The 18931-nt window shown below is 38.2% G+C and overlaps 1 protein-coding gene across 1 annotated transcript in view; it reads right to left on the bottom strand.

The window, feature by feature from the left end:
• The window catches only part of LOC134528938 (uncharacterized), a 98723-nt gene extending 81696 nt beyond the window's left edge, over positions 1-17027 (bottom strand). The window contains exon 1 of the mRNA XM_063362607.1: positions 16926-17027. Within this exon, the coding sequence (XP_063218677.1) occupies positions 16926-17001 (76 nt within the window). The 5' untranslated portion in view covers positions 17002-17027. The remainder of the gene's footprint in view (positions 1-16925) is intronic.
• Positions 17028-18931: the final 1904 nt, after the last annotated feature.

The following is an 18931-nucleotide window of genomic DNA, read 5'->3' as shown; positions in this document are numbered from 1 at the left end:
GCCGTTATTTCTTCGGCTCATTTTCTGCACCATGTTGGTCAAACGCCCAAAACCTTTGTTGAAGTGAAGTGTATGCATCGTGGAAACCATTTTAAATGTGTATAGTTTATGGAAGTGACTGTATTTTTACGATGGAGATTCTTTTCATACTTTATAACCAACACCAGGCATTATCAAGCACATATTCCACAATATTATGTTTTTGGCGTGAAAATATGGCGATGGCTAGGTAAAATGTTTTCTTCAACTACGTCAAAGAAAGCCGTCTCCCGTTATGTCCTAAATTCATGTGGGCCGCATTTAATTGGTTACACAATCATGAGTTCCGTTGCTAGGGGCTCATGCGCCTACTGTCGTCCCCAGACCCGCTGCGCGCTATTCTTCGAGGTGAGAAGTGCGGCAACAAGGCAGGACTCTAGTGACGTCACTGGACCTCCTCAAGCAATGGTCGCGCCCGCAGGTGAAGGCTTTTGCAGGGGAAGTTAGCCAGAACTCAAGATGTGGATTACGCATTACTTATAATGATATTACTTATTGTCATTACTTAGAAACAAACAACTTAGAAAAATACTAGTTAGAATTTTCTACATAATGTGAGGGCCCTGTTATGTGTTTCGTAGCTACGTGTTTATTATGACAATTATAAGTTGTGTGTTTTGTAAGTTATTATTTTATTGTGATGTTTATAAGTAATTATTTTATTACTTAGGACATTTCTAGTTGTGTGTTTCGATATTGTGTGTTTCTGTGTAACGTGTTTCTAAGTTATGAAAGTTTACAGTTTTCTAACTTATGATAGCAGTAATTTGTGTGTTTATAAAGTCCGACGTTTCTAATCTGTGTGATTAAACATTGTGTGATTCCAATTTATGACATTTGTAGGTTGCGTGTTTATAGTTTATGACAGTCATAAGTTGTGTGGTTGAACGCTATGGAATTTTTAAGGTTTGTGCTTTTGTTTTGCGTGTTTCTAAGTTACCTGTTTCTAAGATGTGAAGGTACAATTTATGATTTTCTAAGTTGTGTGTTTCGGCACTGTATGTTTATAATTTAAGGTTATCTAGATTTTAATCGTTCTTAGTTATGATAGTTCTTATTTATTTAGATTATTTTCTAGAATTCTAAGCTACGACTTGTAATTAGTTTTTATCTCAATTATATGTATATCCCACCTTCACCCACACCGGCTTAACGTACAGGCTACCCGCATCCCAGCACTGTTTGCCGCGTAGCATATACTCACGATATCAGGCGGCGCACGTTCTCGGGTATCTCCTGTCCGATCTATTAATTGTCCTTGGATACGCATTTGTGACCCCGTACCAACGAACTTATTATTCTGGCGAAATCTGTTGTGTGTTAACCTTTGTATATCTGTTGACAATAGCTATTAACTCGGCTTGTTTTCTGTGTTCTGTACACTTATGTAAATATTTTATGGGTTATGGTTTCCAACAACAAAGAAATCGTCAGCAGTGATGTATGTTCATGATCTCTCACCGAGTTATTAAAGTCTATTGCAACAAATGTCAAACACCCACGAAATTTATGTATATATTTTACCAACAATATTTATTTATTTTAAAACATATTACCTATAATTAAGGGAAAATAAGGTTTTTGCGCATTAATTGTGTCTGTTTTAAAATAATTTATATTTATATTTATTATAAGATAAAATTTTAAAAATATATTTTAAAACTTTTCAAACTAAATATTTTTGAAACTAAAACAAATGTTTGACAATGCAACTATTTATTGTGCCAGAATTATGGAATATTATAATATTTTAACAGTTTCACAGAATTTTCCGTTTTTGTGTAAATAATGTTTTATATTTTCTTGAATAAATTAAATAATTTTTAAAATTATTAAATTTTATGGTAAAATGCGCTTTTGAAGATTATCGGCCAACATAAATGACAAAGTTTAAGATTTAAATTAAATCTACTCATTGATGCTATGGTGAAGAGTTTAGTACCACCATTGAACACAAACTGAAACTACGACCATAATTTAAGCTGGACTCAAATTAATATCCGCTTATTATGGCTGTAATCATACTGCTGAAAATGTTAGTGGTGGAAAATATTTAATGGCATTGTTCAATGTATTCAAATTCTTTTTTTTCGCAGAACATCAAAAACTTATTTCTAAGCATGCTTTGGTCATACGTTTAAGTACTGCATGAAAAACTCAGATAATGAAGAGTAATATATAAAATTTGAATTCCTAAAGTTCTTCCTAAATTATTTTTTTCCGTCAATGTGAAATAACAGTGTGTTTAAAAGTTTTGTTAAAAACATTTAAAATGTTTTAATAGTATTGACAACTAGGTTACTTTTAGCTCGATTGTTTGTAGACATAAAGTTGGCATTTTAGAATTATAAATAAAAAAAGTATGAAATGTGTGCCGGAAATTAGGCATTTCGACACGATTTGTTTTAAATTTTTATTATAATTTTAAATTATTTTTGGAAATTTTATTTGCTCTATAATTTGGTTACTAAAGGGCGATTTACACTTTGTTAGTCTGGTGTACACTCCTAAGTTAAACTTTGTGCTAGTAGTCTGAAGCACCTTTCCCAGAGACGTATCTGATATTTTGCAGATCTAATACTTTGCTGGCAGCCAGTTTAAAATTTCCCTCGCTTACAGGCACGTCCCAGTCCTGTAAAGTTACTTCACTTCATGACTAAAACCGCCTACAGCAGCTCTGGACGAGCTGTTACCATTTCTCAGAGACGAGCTGGCCATAGCCTTTACTGTCACGAATACGTATTAGGTTCACTCCCCTGGAAGCACGTCATGGATGCTTGTTCCCAGCGTCGTTGCGTTTCCCCCCCCCCTTACTCCACCCCTCTTCCCTCTCGGTTCTAATAATTCGCCTAAGGCCAATGACAGGTCAGAAACCCCAGCAGACAGCGACCGTCTCCAAGGACGCCTTGCATAAAAAATTGTGTGTGCCAAGATGGACCGCACACGATACCTAGCGGCAAATTCGCGAACCTCCCAGCCAACTTATCCTGTAGGCCGCCAGAGCGCAGCACTAGACTGCGCCCTTTATTCCCTTGGTAAAGCAGACGCCTTGGGCGAGTCGATTCTTTTTATCTCAGACACCCCTCAACAGGTAACGCTAAAGTCGGCCAGTGCTACCAACTTCGAGACATCAGTCAGAGTTTTTTTATGGCCCTCACTCGGGGAACTTCGGGACCTTTCGGTCCGGACTCCCAGTCACCCCCTCCACTTTTGATAGAAGACTTACTTTTAATTACGAGACGCGGTTCTCCGCGAGACACTTCGCGTCGCGACTGCAGACGGACCTTTTCGCGATTATCGGCGAGTCGACGAGACACTGCAAGACTTCCATCCGGCCGCAACTGACTATGTAGTCGCCTAAATAAGGGATGCTATCCCTATAATCTTTTTCAAGTAAATTAGTCCGTCTGCGTAGTACAAAATTTAATAGTTTTTTTTCTTTTAATTTTTTTTTGAAATGATGAAAACGACCGCGCCCAGCCGCGTATTCGCGGGATCCAGTTCCTGGCTGGCGACGCATCTGTAAACAGAGGCCAACTCCCCTGTCTGGTGAGTGACGATCCGCGACTTTCCCCAACCTCCCCTTAACTTTTCCGGGCATTTTCTGCCCCGTATACTGTCTGTGTACAAGTTTTGATCAGTTTTGATTCGGACTGTTCCAGACAGGGACCGAGAGCCGGACGCCGAATTGGCATTTTCATCTCCCTGCCACAACAGGACACAGGCGCCCTGGCATCATGTTCCCGTGTGATCTCCGGGAAACGAAGCCCCGACCTCCGGCGCTTCTGTATCTTTTGACCCTTTTCTGAACTTTCTTTAAATTACGTCGTCAGATGCAGTTAATTAGATAAACATAATTTCTGGACTTAAAGTTTATCCTGGGATCGTTTAAACATATTTGTATTTTTTTTATTGGTTTATGTATTTTTTTGGTAAATGAAACTTTTGATAATTCCATGTACGGCCGACCAATAATTTTTTTTGAATATACCTGATAGCTGTTTAAGAATGTAATTAACATTGTACGTTAATATTTTCTTGTATCTGTTATAAGTTTCCTCAGTATGGAGTAATTATATTTCAGACGGAATCACACCTTGTTTTTGTTCATTTCTAATAAACTGGTGAAACCTAAAGATCCATCCAGCAAGGCAAAGATGGTAATCAGACCGTGGTTTGCTGCTACAAAAATAATAGCAGTTAGCATGGTTTGAACCTTGCTACAAATGATAAACGAACATTTGCTTGAAAACTTACCTCACATACTACGGTCAACAAACACCTCATCAAACCAATAATTGGAAACCATTAATGTTAGATCAAATGCAGTAAGTTAAATAAAGTTAATATTCAGACGTATTTTAGAAAAAGAAAAAGTGATTTCATGTTATTGCCAGACATTAAAAAGAAGTGCCGAGATACAGTTCACTTAAAATCGTTTAGGTGAAAAATAATTCGGTTGCGAGACAAAAGGGATTAATATGTACTCATTAATGTTCTGTTATTGAAACACAGGATGTAAACGTTTGTGTACGAAATTTAACCGTGATACTTGTAACATACTCCCAAATATTGAAATTTCAATGTTTAAGTTTTAATGTCTTTTAAAAGTAAAAACTAAGCGTGCATGCTGATATAAAGTGACAAATTTAGAATTCTACTAAAATATTTATATTTTGTTAAAATTAAGTAATTGTCACAAAACAAGGAAATGTTTTTACGTGCACTCGGCAGCAGTGGTGGTCTTACGCGCAATATCCAACTGTGCGCCTGTGGACTTGGTGATTTTACCATGAAATGTACGCTTGAAAAACGGAATGTTTACAGTGTTAACGGTATTGTTTTTTTTTTTTTCTGTTCCTACCACAGATACTATAAAATTTAGAGGAATAGAACGCAAAGGTTTCATAGAGCACAATACATGTTATATCTATAAATTAATTTAAAAAATTAGAGTTTGTCAATCTCTAGTTCACGTAGTGTGGAGTCGGTGAGGCCTAGAGCCGTGAAAGTTTGTGAGAGTATTTTTTATTTGGCATTTTTCGACCATTTTTTTATTTCATATAATCCCATGTCGATGGCTGTTGTATTGTTCATGATGCTCTCTTCTTTTTCTGGAAACCGCTATTACATTCTTTATGCTTTATTCACTTTCCGACCTCGAACAAGTCTTTCTGTGATTTTAATTGCCGTCAATTGACAAGGTATTAGTTAAATAAATTGTAAATTTGCAGGCCTTTTAAAAACCGTTGAATCCAAGATGTCGTCTTTGGTTTATTTCTCTTCCTGTAGTCTTAGTTTCAACGATTTCTAATCATAAGTTTATTTTACAAATTTCATAGAGTTATTTTTTTTCATTCGAGGCATGTCAGTAGCGTACCCGCTGGAAGGGGCATGTGTAGTGAGCAGAGTGAGACTGTATGCCTGTGAGAACATCAGCTAGTCTAAAGTGTAATAGGCTACCACAAACGGATCTGACAAATTTGCTCAATGCACGAGCTCTTTCGTTTAACTTTGGGTTAAGAGCGTGCATCATAAATAATATTTTTCTTAAATTACAAATAAAAAATTTCTGTGCTATTATAAAAGATTCCTTTGGAAATAAGTTTGCCAAGAAATAGTGTGAAATACTACAAGAAAATGTTACTTTGTAAAACACATGTCTATTTGTTTTTTTTTTTTTGCAAATATGAAATTTAGTTTTCAAGATAATACTGAGTATTTCTTACGAAAATTGGCGCATAATTTTATATTTTAATAGATGTTTTATTCAAACATGTAGGCTATTTTTTAAATATTGTTAAAAATATTAAAATATTACAAAATTTTGCTTTATTTTGTAGTCTCATGTTTATTATGTGGGCAATTGATACTAGAAAGCTATTCAAGGAATTTTTTTACAAATAACTTTTACTATTGGAAGTACTGGGACAACACAAAACATAAATTCCTGGGTAAGAATCCGAACCCAATATTACTACAAACACTATTGTGTAGTGATACAGTTATTTTAATCCGAAATAACTTATTTACAGATCTGCAATTTGACATGAATATTTCTGTTACATTTACAAAAAAAAAAAAAAAACTACGGTGTGTAGATCGTCAAAGTCGCTGCCTCATACCGGCATGCTTGGAGTTGCGCAGCTCTCTGACTACGAGTATATAGTTACGGGCAAGACTGTAGGGTCGCAAATCAGCACGCCGGTCCCTGGACTCCTGAAGGAGTCGCGCCCTAACTGCGCCTGTGGACACACCTCACTCCCGCCAGCCTCGCTGTGTGGCGCGTCTTCCGTCTCAACGTTTACCCAACATTTGTATACTGTTCTCTTGCTGTTCCTCAAAGGGAGGAACATTTCCCCGCTGCCCGTACCACTCAAGCCTAAAGATCGCTTGCTTCTTCTCAAAACATTTACATCTCTATCGAACACGGAATAAATTATACCTAATACGATGCAGACACGCGCAGGCGTACACACGTATTGTTTCAAGCCATTTTGAACTTTCTCTTTTTAGATAACTCATTGTCTCGCAATAAATACTTTGTGTTATTCGTCAAAATGTTTGGCGTTTAAAGGAATAAATGTTATTGATTACGTATTTGCATATTTCAAATATTTTCATCCTGTGTTTGACCAAAAGTAATTGGTTCCGATACGAATGCGACTACAAACGTGCAAACCAATAAACTTTGGTCAAATGCAGTAAGTTAAAGAAAGTTAATATTTGGTCGTTTTTTTAAATTTGAAAAAATTTACAGGTTATTGCTGGATTAAAAATTTAGAGATGCAGTTAACTTAAATTTGTTTATGTGAAAAACATTTTGGAGGTGAGACTAAAGAGATTTTTTATGTACACACTAAACATGAATGTTCAGTTATTGAAACACTGAAAAGAAAGGTATCTATGTTCACGAAATATGTCCATAATACTTGTAACATAGACAAATATATAATTTTTTTATTATTTTTTTTGTCTATAAAAAGTTAACAGTAAACGGGTTTGATGATATGAAATGACAAAATTCGAAACTTACTTAATAATAAAAATTTTATAGTATTGAAACTTAAGTAGTTGTCACAAAACAGAAATATTAACGAGAAAGTAAAATATTGAAAATGGTAGGTGAGATTGTAATAAGATCATACAGATCTTACCTGCATTGGATGCCACTACGCACCTCAGGACGTAATTTTCAGAAATTGACTATTTGGATTGCTGTTCCTTAAAAGGCAAGTTGTAATGGTTCAACAACAGTCAATAAAATTTATGTCGTTGCATGTCATCTATTTTTATTTGTTTGCCGAAGGTTCCCGTTTTTCTGTGTCACCTTGTATGTATTTTTAGTAAAAATCAATAAATCTTAACGAAAATGTTGTGACTTGACTTTCTATGGAATTAGTATGCCATAATTTTAAAAATGTTGATAGTTTCCAAATTGTAAAATTCAGAAAATAATTATTACATCATTTAGGTTAATTAAAAGCTTGAAAATATTGACAGATGCCAAAAAGAAAATTAAATTCGGGAAACATTATTAGCTATGCCTTAATCAGGTGCGAACAACACGGGCAATTTAAGGCATGCTTGTATTAATGTTGTGCCACTAACGAAAATAAACAGAATAAATTACGATTAATAAAACATTGCAAATGTTCCATTATTGTAAATGTGTATTCATATATATGTAATTAATGCTATATTTATAAAAAAACTACTAGTTGATTTTTTTTACGATTAAAACCATTTTTAGAAAATATGAAGTTACAGAAAATAAGAATAGGTAAAAGACACTAATGCATGCAGTAGAAGACTTTGGTTTTTGTTACTTAAATATATTAAGTACCGTGCGTATTTCAAATCAATAAATTATTTTGTGATCATTAAGTATTTTTTGTTCAAAACTAAGTAGACTTGCGAAAACTTGCACTTCGAATAGGAATATTTCAAGTCAAACGTTTTGTCCTCTCAACTATCGCTCAAGATGGGCTCAACTTGTGCCTTAAGGGTTATTTAAATCCAAAAACGATTTATATTTGCAGATACTTAGTGGTAAACAATTTACTCTGAAAAATATTTATTCACTCTTTGTGTGACACAAGTGTGTCTATACAATAAAAGCGAGGTGACATGAATTAATAAAATTTAATGTATTCACAATCTATTTATTAAAATATCCACGCCTCAATGCCTACTTTTAAACTATTAACGTTCCAGGAAATATTTATTTGGATACCATAAACATTGCAAAAAATGGTAGTACACACACTGACGCATATCAAACAATATGAAACCAGACAAGGCGAGTGAATTGGACGATTTGAAATATTTTCTTTTGACAAAATTATAGCGTCAGGGTTAACAACCTCAAAACCCATTGCGTCGCGCTCATTTCATTGCTCCCGTCGCGTCGCGCCCACCGCGTGGCGCCCGTTGCGTCGCGCCTGTCATGTCGCACACATTGCGTCGCATCCGTCGCGTCGCGCTCATTGCATTGCGCCCGTCGCGTCGCGCCCATCATGTCGCACACATTGCGTCGCACCCGTCGCGTCGCGCTCATTGCGTCGCACCCGTCGCGTCAAGATCATTGCATCGCGCCCGTCGCGTCGCGCTCATTGCGTCGCGTCTGTCGCGTTACGCCGTTGTCTTGTATCCATCGCGTCGCGCTGTTCGTGATCTTGTGTTTCCAACATTAATATGACTGCTTAGGCGAAGCACGTCGGACGAAGGCCGCGCTTGCACGCCTCCAGTACAGTCCGGTCTGCGCCACTGAGTTAGTTGGGCCTCGGACACAGACTTTACCCGAGCAGAACACATCAGACCCTGTGCCTCTGTACACTCGGTGCATATACACGGTCCTTCACTATCAACAGTGTGTTCGGAAATTGCTCGACGTAAATTTAATGATGTTCGCAGGCTTTCACGGCGTTTTTCTGAAGTAGCTTGGCTTCTGGGTTGTAGCCGTGTCCTTGGGGAATAATTCACCGACGTTTCGGTCGACATTGCAGTCGCCATAATCAAGGAGCAGTTACCTTATTCGCCAAGGACACGGCTACAACCCAGAAGCCAAGCTACTTCGTAAATTTAATGGCTCGACAGGAATTGAAAAAAAAAAAATATTCTAACGTAAATACGTCCGAAAATGCGATAGCTCTGTCACTGAGGTAGCGTCTAGATGTGCAGGGTTGCGATTACGGTCATAGGTTCCTCGACAATAAACCGCAAGTTTTGCATTCTCTACCCCCCCACCTTCCCCCCAACACTTTTAAATTTACATCAAAAATCACCGAACACACTGTATAAATATAAAAGCATCTGAGGCCACATGCAGCACGGATTAGGCATTGATCGGTGTTTTCACAGCCACGAGTATCCGGGTAGGTTACTGCGTAACGTAAATTTGACCACCTGCTCTAAATTTATGTTTTATAGAGATTAAGTTCCTTAACTTGCGACATCAATGTTAGGTATTTGTTTTTTTAATTGCTATTTATGTTTAAGGACAAGTTCTACGGCTTCTCTATTGATAAAGCTGTAGTCCGATATTTGGCAAAGTTGACTGGCATTGGAGAAAGTTATCAGGAATGAGAAGTTGCCTGGCTTGTGAGTTATAGCTGCGTCGAAGGCGAAGATTTCACCAACGTTTCGGTTGAATTGCAGTTGCCATCTTCAGGCTAACAGTTAATTCCCTAGGCTCAGGTTTTCTTTACGTGGTTGACCAAGTGGTTTGGGAGAACAGTGATAATCTGGGAATCACATCGCCTAGCGCCTCCGTGTTGGCGTTTACACTTCGTTATTTGGTTTTATAGTAATTTATGTAGGTGTTTTATCTACTTAATAAAACCGAATGACAGACAACGCACAGTTTAAACAGGTGGGTCTATGAGCATGGCATTTTGCATAGGAGTTCCCTATACAATATAGGTGAGCACTAATATAGAATTTTTGAAAATTCATTCCTCTTAGGGGGTTAAATAGCGAATAAAAATTTGTATGTAAATTTGTAATTTTTGAAGTTGGAAATATGAAAAGTGGTGTTTAGGCTTCTCTTTGTAAATTAAATTCATTTGTATCAGCGTTTTAAGTAATTCATCAGAAATGATGATCAAATGCTTTCCCTTCAGACACACGGCCAGTTATTTAAGAAGTTCTAATTACTTATTACGTTTTTTAATGATTCTTGGAATGGGGAAGATTTATTTAAAATATTTTTATGGACATACGCCAATGCTGGTTACACTGTATGTCATAGAGAAATCTAACAAATAGACAAACAAAATGTCTATGCAAACACAGAGATAAGAAACCAAAATCAGCCGAAGTCAAACATTGTCTTTATAGACAGCACAGAGAATTCCATTGAATGAATTAGTCTGAAAAATATCACAGAACAGACGAAGATAGTTGCGACAAGAACCGTAAATAAATCCAAAAAAGACCTTCAACGGCACAGTCACAAACAGATGAACCTAGCGATGTGACTAAACTAATATTCTGTCGTCGTTGTGGTGTCCAAATATCTGTTTAGTCAGTATCATATTTGAGTTCGTCAGTTTGTCGCTGTGATCTCCAAGGTCGGTTTTCGTTTTCATTTTCTGTTCTTGTTGCGAATTTCTCGTCGTTGTCCGCCCACTGTGTTCTTTGGGCTGTGATATTTAAAAAATATTGAAATTATCTACTTATTGTTGTGAACTGTACCACATACACAAGCAATCGGCTTTTTGTAAAATGTCAGTCAAATATTCATAATTAGAATTTGTGCGTGACTAACTGCTCCCCGTAACCCCTAACATATATATTTTTTAACTTTCCTACAGCTGGGTTATGAACACAACTTTACTTATTTAGACTCAGGTTCGAAAATTTCATTAAAAAAACCTGGCTGGAAATAAAAAAAACATGCAAGTGAGGTGAGAATTGGCCGTGAGCTATTACGTCCCCTTAATATTAGGTAAACGCAAACAGAAACTACAAAGCGCGTTGTGAGAAGTACAATATTGATGTTTATCAAAAAGTATGAAAATTTATTTAAATCATTGTTCTGTTCATACGGTATTGCTAGTTTACCCAGTTTGTCGTATAGAAACCCCCCCCCCCCCCCAATAAAAAAGAAAGATGAATCCACCAACACACAGAAAACAAGCCAATATCTGCCGATTTACAAATTTACTCCTATGCAAGAATTATTCAAAGAACGTAACGAAATTTATTGTAAGTGTTTATATTTTGAAATTTTGAATTTTTTTCTTTAGATACTACCCTGAAACCTAGCTTAAATGACCTTTTAGTACTTTTTTTTTAAGCATTTGTAAAATTTTTGCAATGCACAATATTGTCCTAAGTTGATAACGATATTGCAAAAAAAGTTTCAATAGTATGATAAAATATTTTACATTTGGCAGTACATTTGTGGTTTACAGACAGATAGGCTACACAAAGCATGTTAAGTTATAGCATTTAAAATACTTTTAGGTTTATTTTTCTGGAAATTATCACAGATGCTCCATATCATGTTTTGTTGCAAATACATCGTACACATTTTATACATTGTACACATCATCAGCAGTTTATATAAGTCTATATAGTATGCACGTAACGGGAACATTTTTCTTGGAAAATTTGAGGGACGGGAAAATTTCGCTAGTTTCAATGATCTCCAGGATAGATTACACTATTCTCTGTATACTCGGGCAAACGTCACCTGTTCATTGGCTGCTGACTTGCGAAGCGTCACAACTGGGTAACTCGTGATTTAATACTTCTATGATAGAGGGTCTCTGAATGGTGCAGTATAGTTATTTGAAGTTTAGTAGGCCACGAAACGAATATGAGAATTTCTTCGGTCTCTACTCATTAGACGTTCATTCTCTTTGTTTCTCAGCTTCGTAGTGCATACAATTGAACTTCTACGGCCCAGTTTTTGAAATGTTTCGCCAGTATGGAGCCAAAACTAAATAAATTCAATATGTTTGAGTTTTGAGGTTTAAGTTGGGTTACGTGTTTGATTTTGGCTTGTGTTAGAAGTCTCGTTGACAGCAGTCCATTAGCATCGATAACACACAATGACAAATGCAAGAAATATCTATAAAGGAATCGGCCATGGTCGACAGCAAGGAACTGTCCCAGCATTTACCTGGAGTGGTTTAGGAATCCTTGCAAAGCCGAAAACGACATGGATGTTCTGGGTTTCGAAGCGAGTACATTGCCTTATCTTCGCGACATCTCACTTCTGCGACGTACAGTTATGCATATTATACTAAATTACTTTTCTGCCAATATTTCATGTTTTCTCTGTGCCGGAGATTAGGCATTTCGTCACTTTTTTAATTTATTCTATAATTTTAAAATTTTTTGGGGTTTCTATTTTTTTAAATTTATCTGGTTGTTAATGGGGGTGATTTACTTTTTGTTAGGCCGGTGTACGCCACGGATTTAAACTTTGTGCCAGTGGACCGAAGCCCCTTCCCAGGGGGCCAATCTGATATTTTGCTGTCTAATGTGGACATGGTCAGCCCGGTTGAGATTTCTCTCGCCTGCAGTCACGTCCCGGGTTTGTAATTTTAATTCCCTGCATGACCGAAACTGCATAGAGCAGCTTCTGGGCTGCAAGCGGCTACTTCTCGGAGAGCTGCTGAGAGTAGTAAGTCTTGTCACGCACACGTATCGCATGGACGGTTGTTCCCAGCTTCGTTGCGCCTTTTGTTTCCCCCACCCTTCCCCCGTAGTTCTGAGAAATCCAGGAGCAGTGACCTGACATGAACTTAGCCAAGAGACCTAAAGAGACCTCCGCGAAACCTAGCGGCAGAAAAAAGCAACTTCACACATGGTGGCCAGCGAGCCGAGACTACGCTCATGACACCTGGTGGCAAGTCAGCTCACCACGTCAAGTAGTTCCCCCTTACGCCGCTAGAAAGCAGCGTCGCGGTGCCATAAGGGACTATGCTTTCCTCTCTAGGCCCGGAGAAGTCGATTGTTCGTTGCTTTCGTTTCGGTCCGGTAGAGAGCGCGCATGTCGTGTTGTTGCCACGCCCGCCTCGGACTCCTTCGGAAATTTTCGGCTTATAACCGAACCTACCCCCTCCTTTAACCCGGGGCCTTACCGCCCGATTTAATTAGGTGCTTTGGCCGATTGCGGGGCACTCAGCCCTCTGACCTCGGCTACTGACCACGTCTCCTCTACGTCCTCTGCGCTAAGAGGCTTTTTGCGGGAACGGTGATTTTCGTGTGCACGAGAATGTAGTCAGCTTGCTTAAGGGATGTGATCCCGTTTGTACAGTAGCCAGGCAGAGGTAGTTTTTAGAAAAGTCACGTTAGTTAAATTTTTTATTTATTCTTATTTAATTCAAAAAAATTCCGGTTTCGTCCGCGCATCCTGACTTCTCGGTCCGCGGCATCCTGATGTCGGCGCGGGACACCTAGTGAGCTCCGAACTCTACACCCTGGTTGGTGAGTAATACGGCCTTTTCCCCCCCATTCCCGTTTGTTGGCCTTTTGCGCCGAAGGTGTAGGACTGTCTGGAAGCAAGTCTAATTCGTTTTGAATTTGATTTGGGTTTCAGACAGGGTCGAAGTGCTGGAGAGACAAATTGCCCCCAGCTCGTAGTCCTGCATCTCCACTGCGGGTCACGTTAGAAGAGAGGTTTCCGCGACCCGACGTTATTTTTTTTGAAGGCCCGGGTGGTAATGTGAAATCAACATCCCCCCCCCCCCCCCACTTTCTAGCTACGAACTACATTAATCGAATGAATAGCCTACCAGCGAACAGTGCTTTCCTCAAGAATATGTAGAGTCAATAAAACTAATCATCGATGTAATAATTGGACAAATCAAATTTTGGTGTGATACTAATAAATTTTTGTTTAGGTTATTGTTTGTTGTTAAAGTTGAGTATATGTGTTAAACTAATCTAAGGGCCGGCCCGTTATCGAAAAACTTAATATATAATTAATATATTAATTGGGAAACTGTTAAATGCCAAATCAAATGAAAACAGAATTCATTATTTACCTTTTTTAAATAAAACAGGGAACCTATAGACCAAGCTACTTGTGTAGTGTTAATTTATTTATGAAATACCTTCTTCCCTTAAACGATCCACCAGCTCCCCAGTTGCTTGTGTCAGGGAGTTCCAAATTGTCTTGTTCTCCACCTCGTGCCACCTCTGGTCAATAACTTTATTTTTCTTATTATTCTTACCCAGCAAGTTTCCAAGGCTCTTTTTAATTAATTCACAATAATTCAATATTGAGGCACGAGGGGCGTTACATCTCAACAGGGTTTTAAATGCATTAATAATAGCACAATATTTAATTGTTCATAAAATGATTTTTATACCAGACAATTCCTTTATTTATTATTTTTATAAACTTTAACGTAATTGTTCATGTCAGTAGTAGCATGTACTGAAAGCATTAAATAATATGGTTCATAGTTTTTAGCCAACCGATCGTATGTAGCATTCGTCTTAAAATATTTAATTTTAAATATATCATTCATTAAATCAATTTTTCTCAAATCCATTTATACCTAAGTTTAATAATTCTTTATTTTCGTTTTTGGAAAAATACCTAATTTTTTTATTGATTTATGAATGCTTTACTAATAAATTTATTTTAAGACGAATGCTACATACGAACAGAGAGCCCAAAACTGTAAGTATACCATATTATTTTACCTTCAGTACATGCTAGGAACCGAAAAAAATACTTTTATGTTTAAAAAAAAGTTAAATAAGTACTTTAAGAGTGGAAAAACCTCTTAAAATTTTTATATATTTACATAGCAAATTAATTAAAAAATAATATGAAAAAATACGGATTTTTAAGCAAAAGGAGAGGGACATCAGGTAGAGCAAGCGCTAATTGTGTGACATTTGAAAGATTCTTGCAATGGGAGTTTGACTCATAGATGAATATTGGAGCAGAAAAATACTCAACGCTGAACGAACCGAGAATACAAGTTATAAAGGTCCTAACAGAGAAATTTCATCCACCAAACAAACACATAAAGAACGTGTGGATGATTTCGGAAGTGAAATAAACCAGAGAAAAACACAAACGAGACCTGAATCGCAAAACAAATAACGTAAATAAACATGGATTTTGAAATATTTTTGTGACAAATATACACATGCAAATTGACACACATGTCTTAGCCAGGACTCGAACCCAGAACAACTCGCAGAGCAAGCCGGAAAGCACCCGTCCTGTGCTGCGGAAATCAACAATCATCGCCGTGGTCATTTATTTTATATAATAAACCTATGTTGTACAGCACGTAGATATACAGCAGACTAGTTGCACACACGCAAGCCAGCATTTGGGTTGTATTCCATGTAAAAATGGTTGTGCAGATAGCGTGATAGAAATTGTGAAGTAATAAATATAAAAAAAACAAGAGGTCAACGTACTGCTGGAATGCAGGTAGCTCAACATGAGTCAAATATATATATATATTTTTATTTCGTTGATTTCATGTCGGGCGTGGATATTCCGTGCAGTGATACGGTGTTTGAGACGGGGTGTAGCTGCACAGGGTGTTCGCTGGGAATGAAAACAGATAGTGTTCTTCAGCTAGAAAGTGCTGCTCCAGTTGTCATTTCTCTGTGGCGTGAGTGTTAGTACCAAGCGACTAGTGACGAGAGCCCCTTCCGAGCCCAAATTTAATTTAATTTTATAACTAAAATGCTTAAATTATTGTGTTAAAATGTTCTTTCATCGAGATCTGTGTGGATATATAAAAATTCGAGTATTTGAGACCATGAATTTGTAAATATTTAAAGCCAAACACTGAATTATTCATGGTGGGGGTCTCACATCACCAGAGACCTGTAAAATTCGCGATTTCAAATCCCTAAAGGACGGACTCCGTGATCCTCTACGCACTCGTGCAAATTACATCTGCTGATCGGTTACCGACTCGTGTAACACCTGTTGACTGGAACGATCGTGATTCGCTAATTCTTCTGTTAAAGATTTTTCATTGGCCCAGAGTCCTTCAGATAAACTGTGGCCCAATCGCTGAAGAAAAATAGTCTAAAAAGTCTTTGGACTCTATCCTATCGCGAAATGAATCCGCGAATTTTACAGGTCTCTACACATCACTAGAGACCCGTGAATTTCGCGGATTCAATGACCTCCAGGATAGACTCCAATATCCTCCACACACTCGGGCAAATGCCAACTGTTCATTGGCTGTTGACTTGTGAGTCGTCTCGACTGGGTGGCCTGCGATTCGACATTTCTATGAGTGCGGGTCTCTAATTGGCTCTCAGTCCTCCAGATTAACAGAGAACCAATGACAGAAGCAGCACTAAGGTATAATTATTTGAATTTTAGCATAACACGAAACGAAACCGCGAAATTCACGGGTCTCTACACATCACATGTAGATTTTTTTTTTTAAATTTCTCGTCATTACTATTAGTTAAAGGACATTTCTGTAAATTCAACACTTCAACTCTGTTGAATACGATGATCTGTCACAAGATGTTTCATGAGTAGAGTCCCGGAAATTTTGCGGATTCCTCTGGCCTCAGGATAAAATTCAAAGTTATAGGTGTGCTCGACCCATGTTTACTTTCCCATTGGTTGATTTCTTAGCGAGAACATTTTTATCCTTGTTATTTGACACTACCTGATTCGCTTACTTCTCTCCTAGCTGGACATCGTTGGCTCACGGTCGTAGAGGGGCGTGTCCAGATAACTGCGGTCCAATCATGAACACAGTGCGACAGTGTGGAGGTTTGCATTCTAGCTTGCGACTAAATGAATCCGCGAAATTTCCGTGGCTCTATTCATGAGTGTTATTACGTGACTGAAAAAAGGCACACTCAGAAAATGATGTGAACGAGGATGGAACTGAGCCATGCACGGCGGGCGCACTCACCGTTGGTGAGCATCTTGAGCACGGTGAGCACGGTGATCGCTTGCACCATGGTGGGCAGTCGCGGGGCGCGGCGCATCTTGTCAGTGCGTGCCGCAGCCAGAGCTCATGTTCCCGCGGCGAGTGTGCTGAGGTCGCGGCCAGCTCGGCTACTGGGCGGCCGCCCCCCCCCGCGGCGCGCGCGGTTCATTCGCCCCGGCCTTGGGGCGCAGGAAGCCCTTTGTGGGGGCGGCTTCCTGGCCCCGCACTCGCCCGCGCATGCGCGAGGCCACGCCAGGGGGAGAGAACAACCGCGGTCCAGGAAACAAGGTATTTCAGGAGAGAAAAAAAAAAATGTTCCTCCTTCGCTCATTTCATCTACATTAGAAAACTAGGCTTGGATTTTCTTGACCCTGGACTAAAGTTTGCTTTCGCAAAAAAAAAAAAAAATTAAGTGTACAATTTATATATATATATATATATAGGCCTATATATATATTGTTGTGGTAACGACCATATATATATATATATGGTCGTAACCACAACGCCGAAATACCATAACGCCGAATTTCAAAATTGACCACAACGCCGACAGCTAGAAAACACAACACCGAATTACCACAACGCCGAAATAACAACTGAATGAATTTGTGTGTGTTTCTTAAATGTACCTTAACGCCGAAATGCCACAATGAAACCTAACCTTACCTAACCTAACCTAGCGTAATATAACCTAACCTAACTTAACCTAGCCTATCCTAGCCTAGGCTAACCTAACCTAGTCTAACCTAACCTAGTCTAACCTAACCTAGTCTACCCTAACCTCTAACCTAACCAAACCTTTGTGGCAGTCCTGCAATGCCATTTTTCGGCGTTAGTGTATTTCGGCGTTGTGGTAATTCGGCGTTGTGGTACACAGCAGTTTTCTAGCTGTCGGCGTTGTGGTCAATTTGGCATTTCGGCGTTGTGGTGCGTCCCCATATATATATATATATATATATATATATATATATATATGCGTGTAGTCCACGTGCAACAGAAGTGAAACTTCTTGATTATTATATATTATTATGTGTAGGAAAAACATTTCTCTTTGGCTGAGGTCGCAGTTCAGAAAAAGATATACAAGCATACGACCGATAAATTAAGCTTTTGCGCAAGTATGCGAGTGTGAAATTATGCTAGTGTAAAGTATGCAAGTGTGCAATTTGCCAGTGTGCAAGTATGCAATTTGCCAGTGTGCAATTATTCAAGTTTGTAAGTGCGCAATTATGCAAGTATACAAGTATGCAAGAGTGAAAGTGTGCAAGTATTCAAGTATTCAAGTGGGCAATTGTGCAAGTATTCAATAGGGAAAGTGTGAAAGTATGCGAGTGGGCCAATTTGTAAATGTGCAAGCATACAAGTGTGCAAATATGCAAGTGTTTAAGTATGCAAGTGTGCAAGTATGTTGCTTCATTTCTACCACCTCTTTCCGTTCCCTCCTTTACCGGTTCCCCCACCACGTACCTAACTATTCCCCTCATGCGAACAAAATTTTCGTAACACTCGACAATTGTAATGCCCCCCTCCCCCTAGCCCAGAAGTTTCACTTGAAAAAATTACAATTTTATTTATAGTTTATTATGATAAACTCATTTGAAAAACAATCGCGTTAACAACATTAGTGTCAAAGAAACGGTTTGGCAACATGTACAGGACAGCAAACATATAAATATGAAATTTATTAATACTCAGGACAATGGTTATTTTTGCTGAACGCACCATATATTTTAAGGCCTCGCATCGTAAAGACTGTGTTTGTTTTTGTTTTAACCGTTGATTCTATGCATGTTCACTAGGTATCAACACAGCATGAACTAAAAAACGGAATATTTAATTCTTTGGACTGTTGTTGTTTTTGACCAAAGTTCTTCAATTATTGACACGTGTTCAGGCCGTCAAGGGTGTTTTCCAGTGAGTGTAAAAGGAGTAAGAGGGGTAGTTTAGTTTCAATATTTGTTTTTAATGCTTAGATTTACTCTGATACG

The sequence above is a fragment of the Bacillus rossius genome, chromosome 2 (assembly GCF_032445375.1).
Source record: "Bacillus rossius redtenbacheri isolate Brsri chromosome 2, Brsri_v3, whole genome shotgun sequence".
Lineage (NCBI taxonomy): Eukaryota > Metazoa > Arthropoda > Insecta > Phasmatodea > Bacillidae > Bacillus > Bacillus rossius.
The sequence above is the reverse complement of the archived record's forward strand: the minus strand, read 5'-3'. Positions and strand labels throughout refer to the sequence as shown.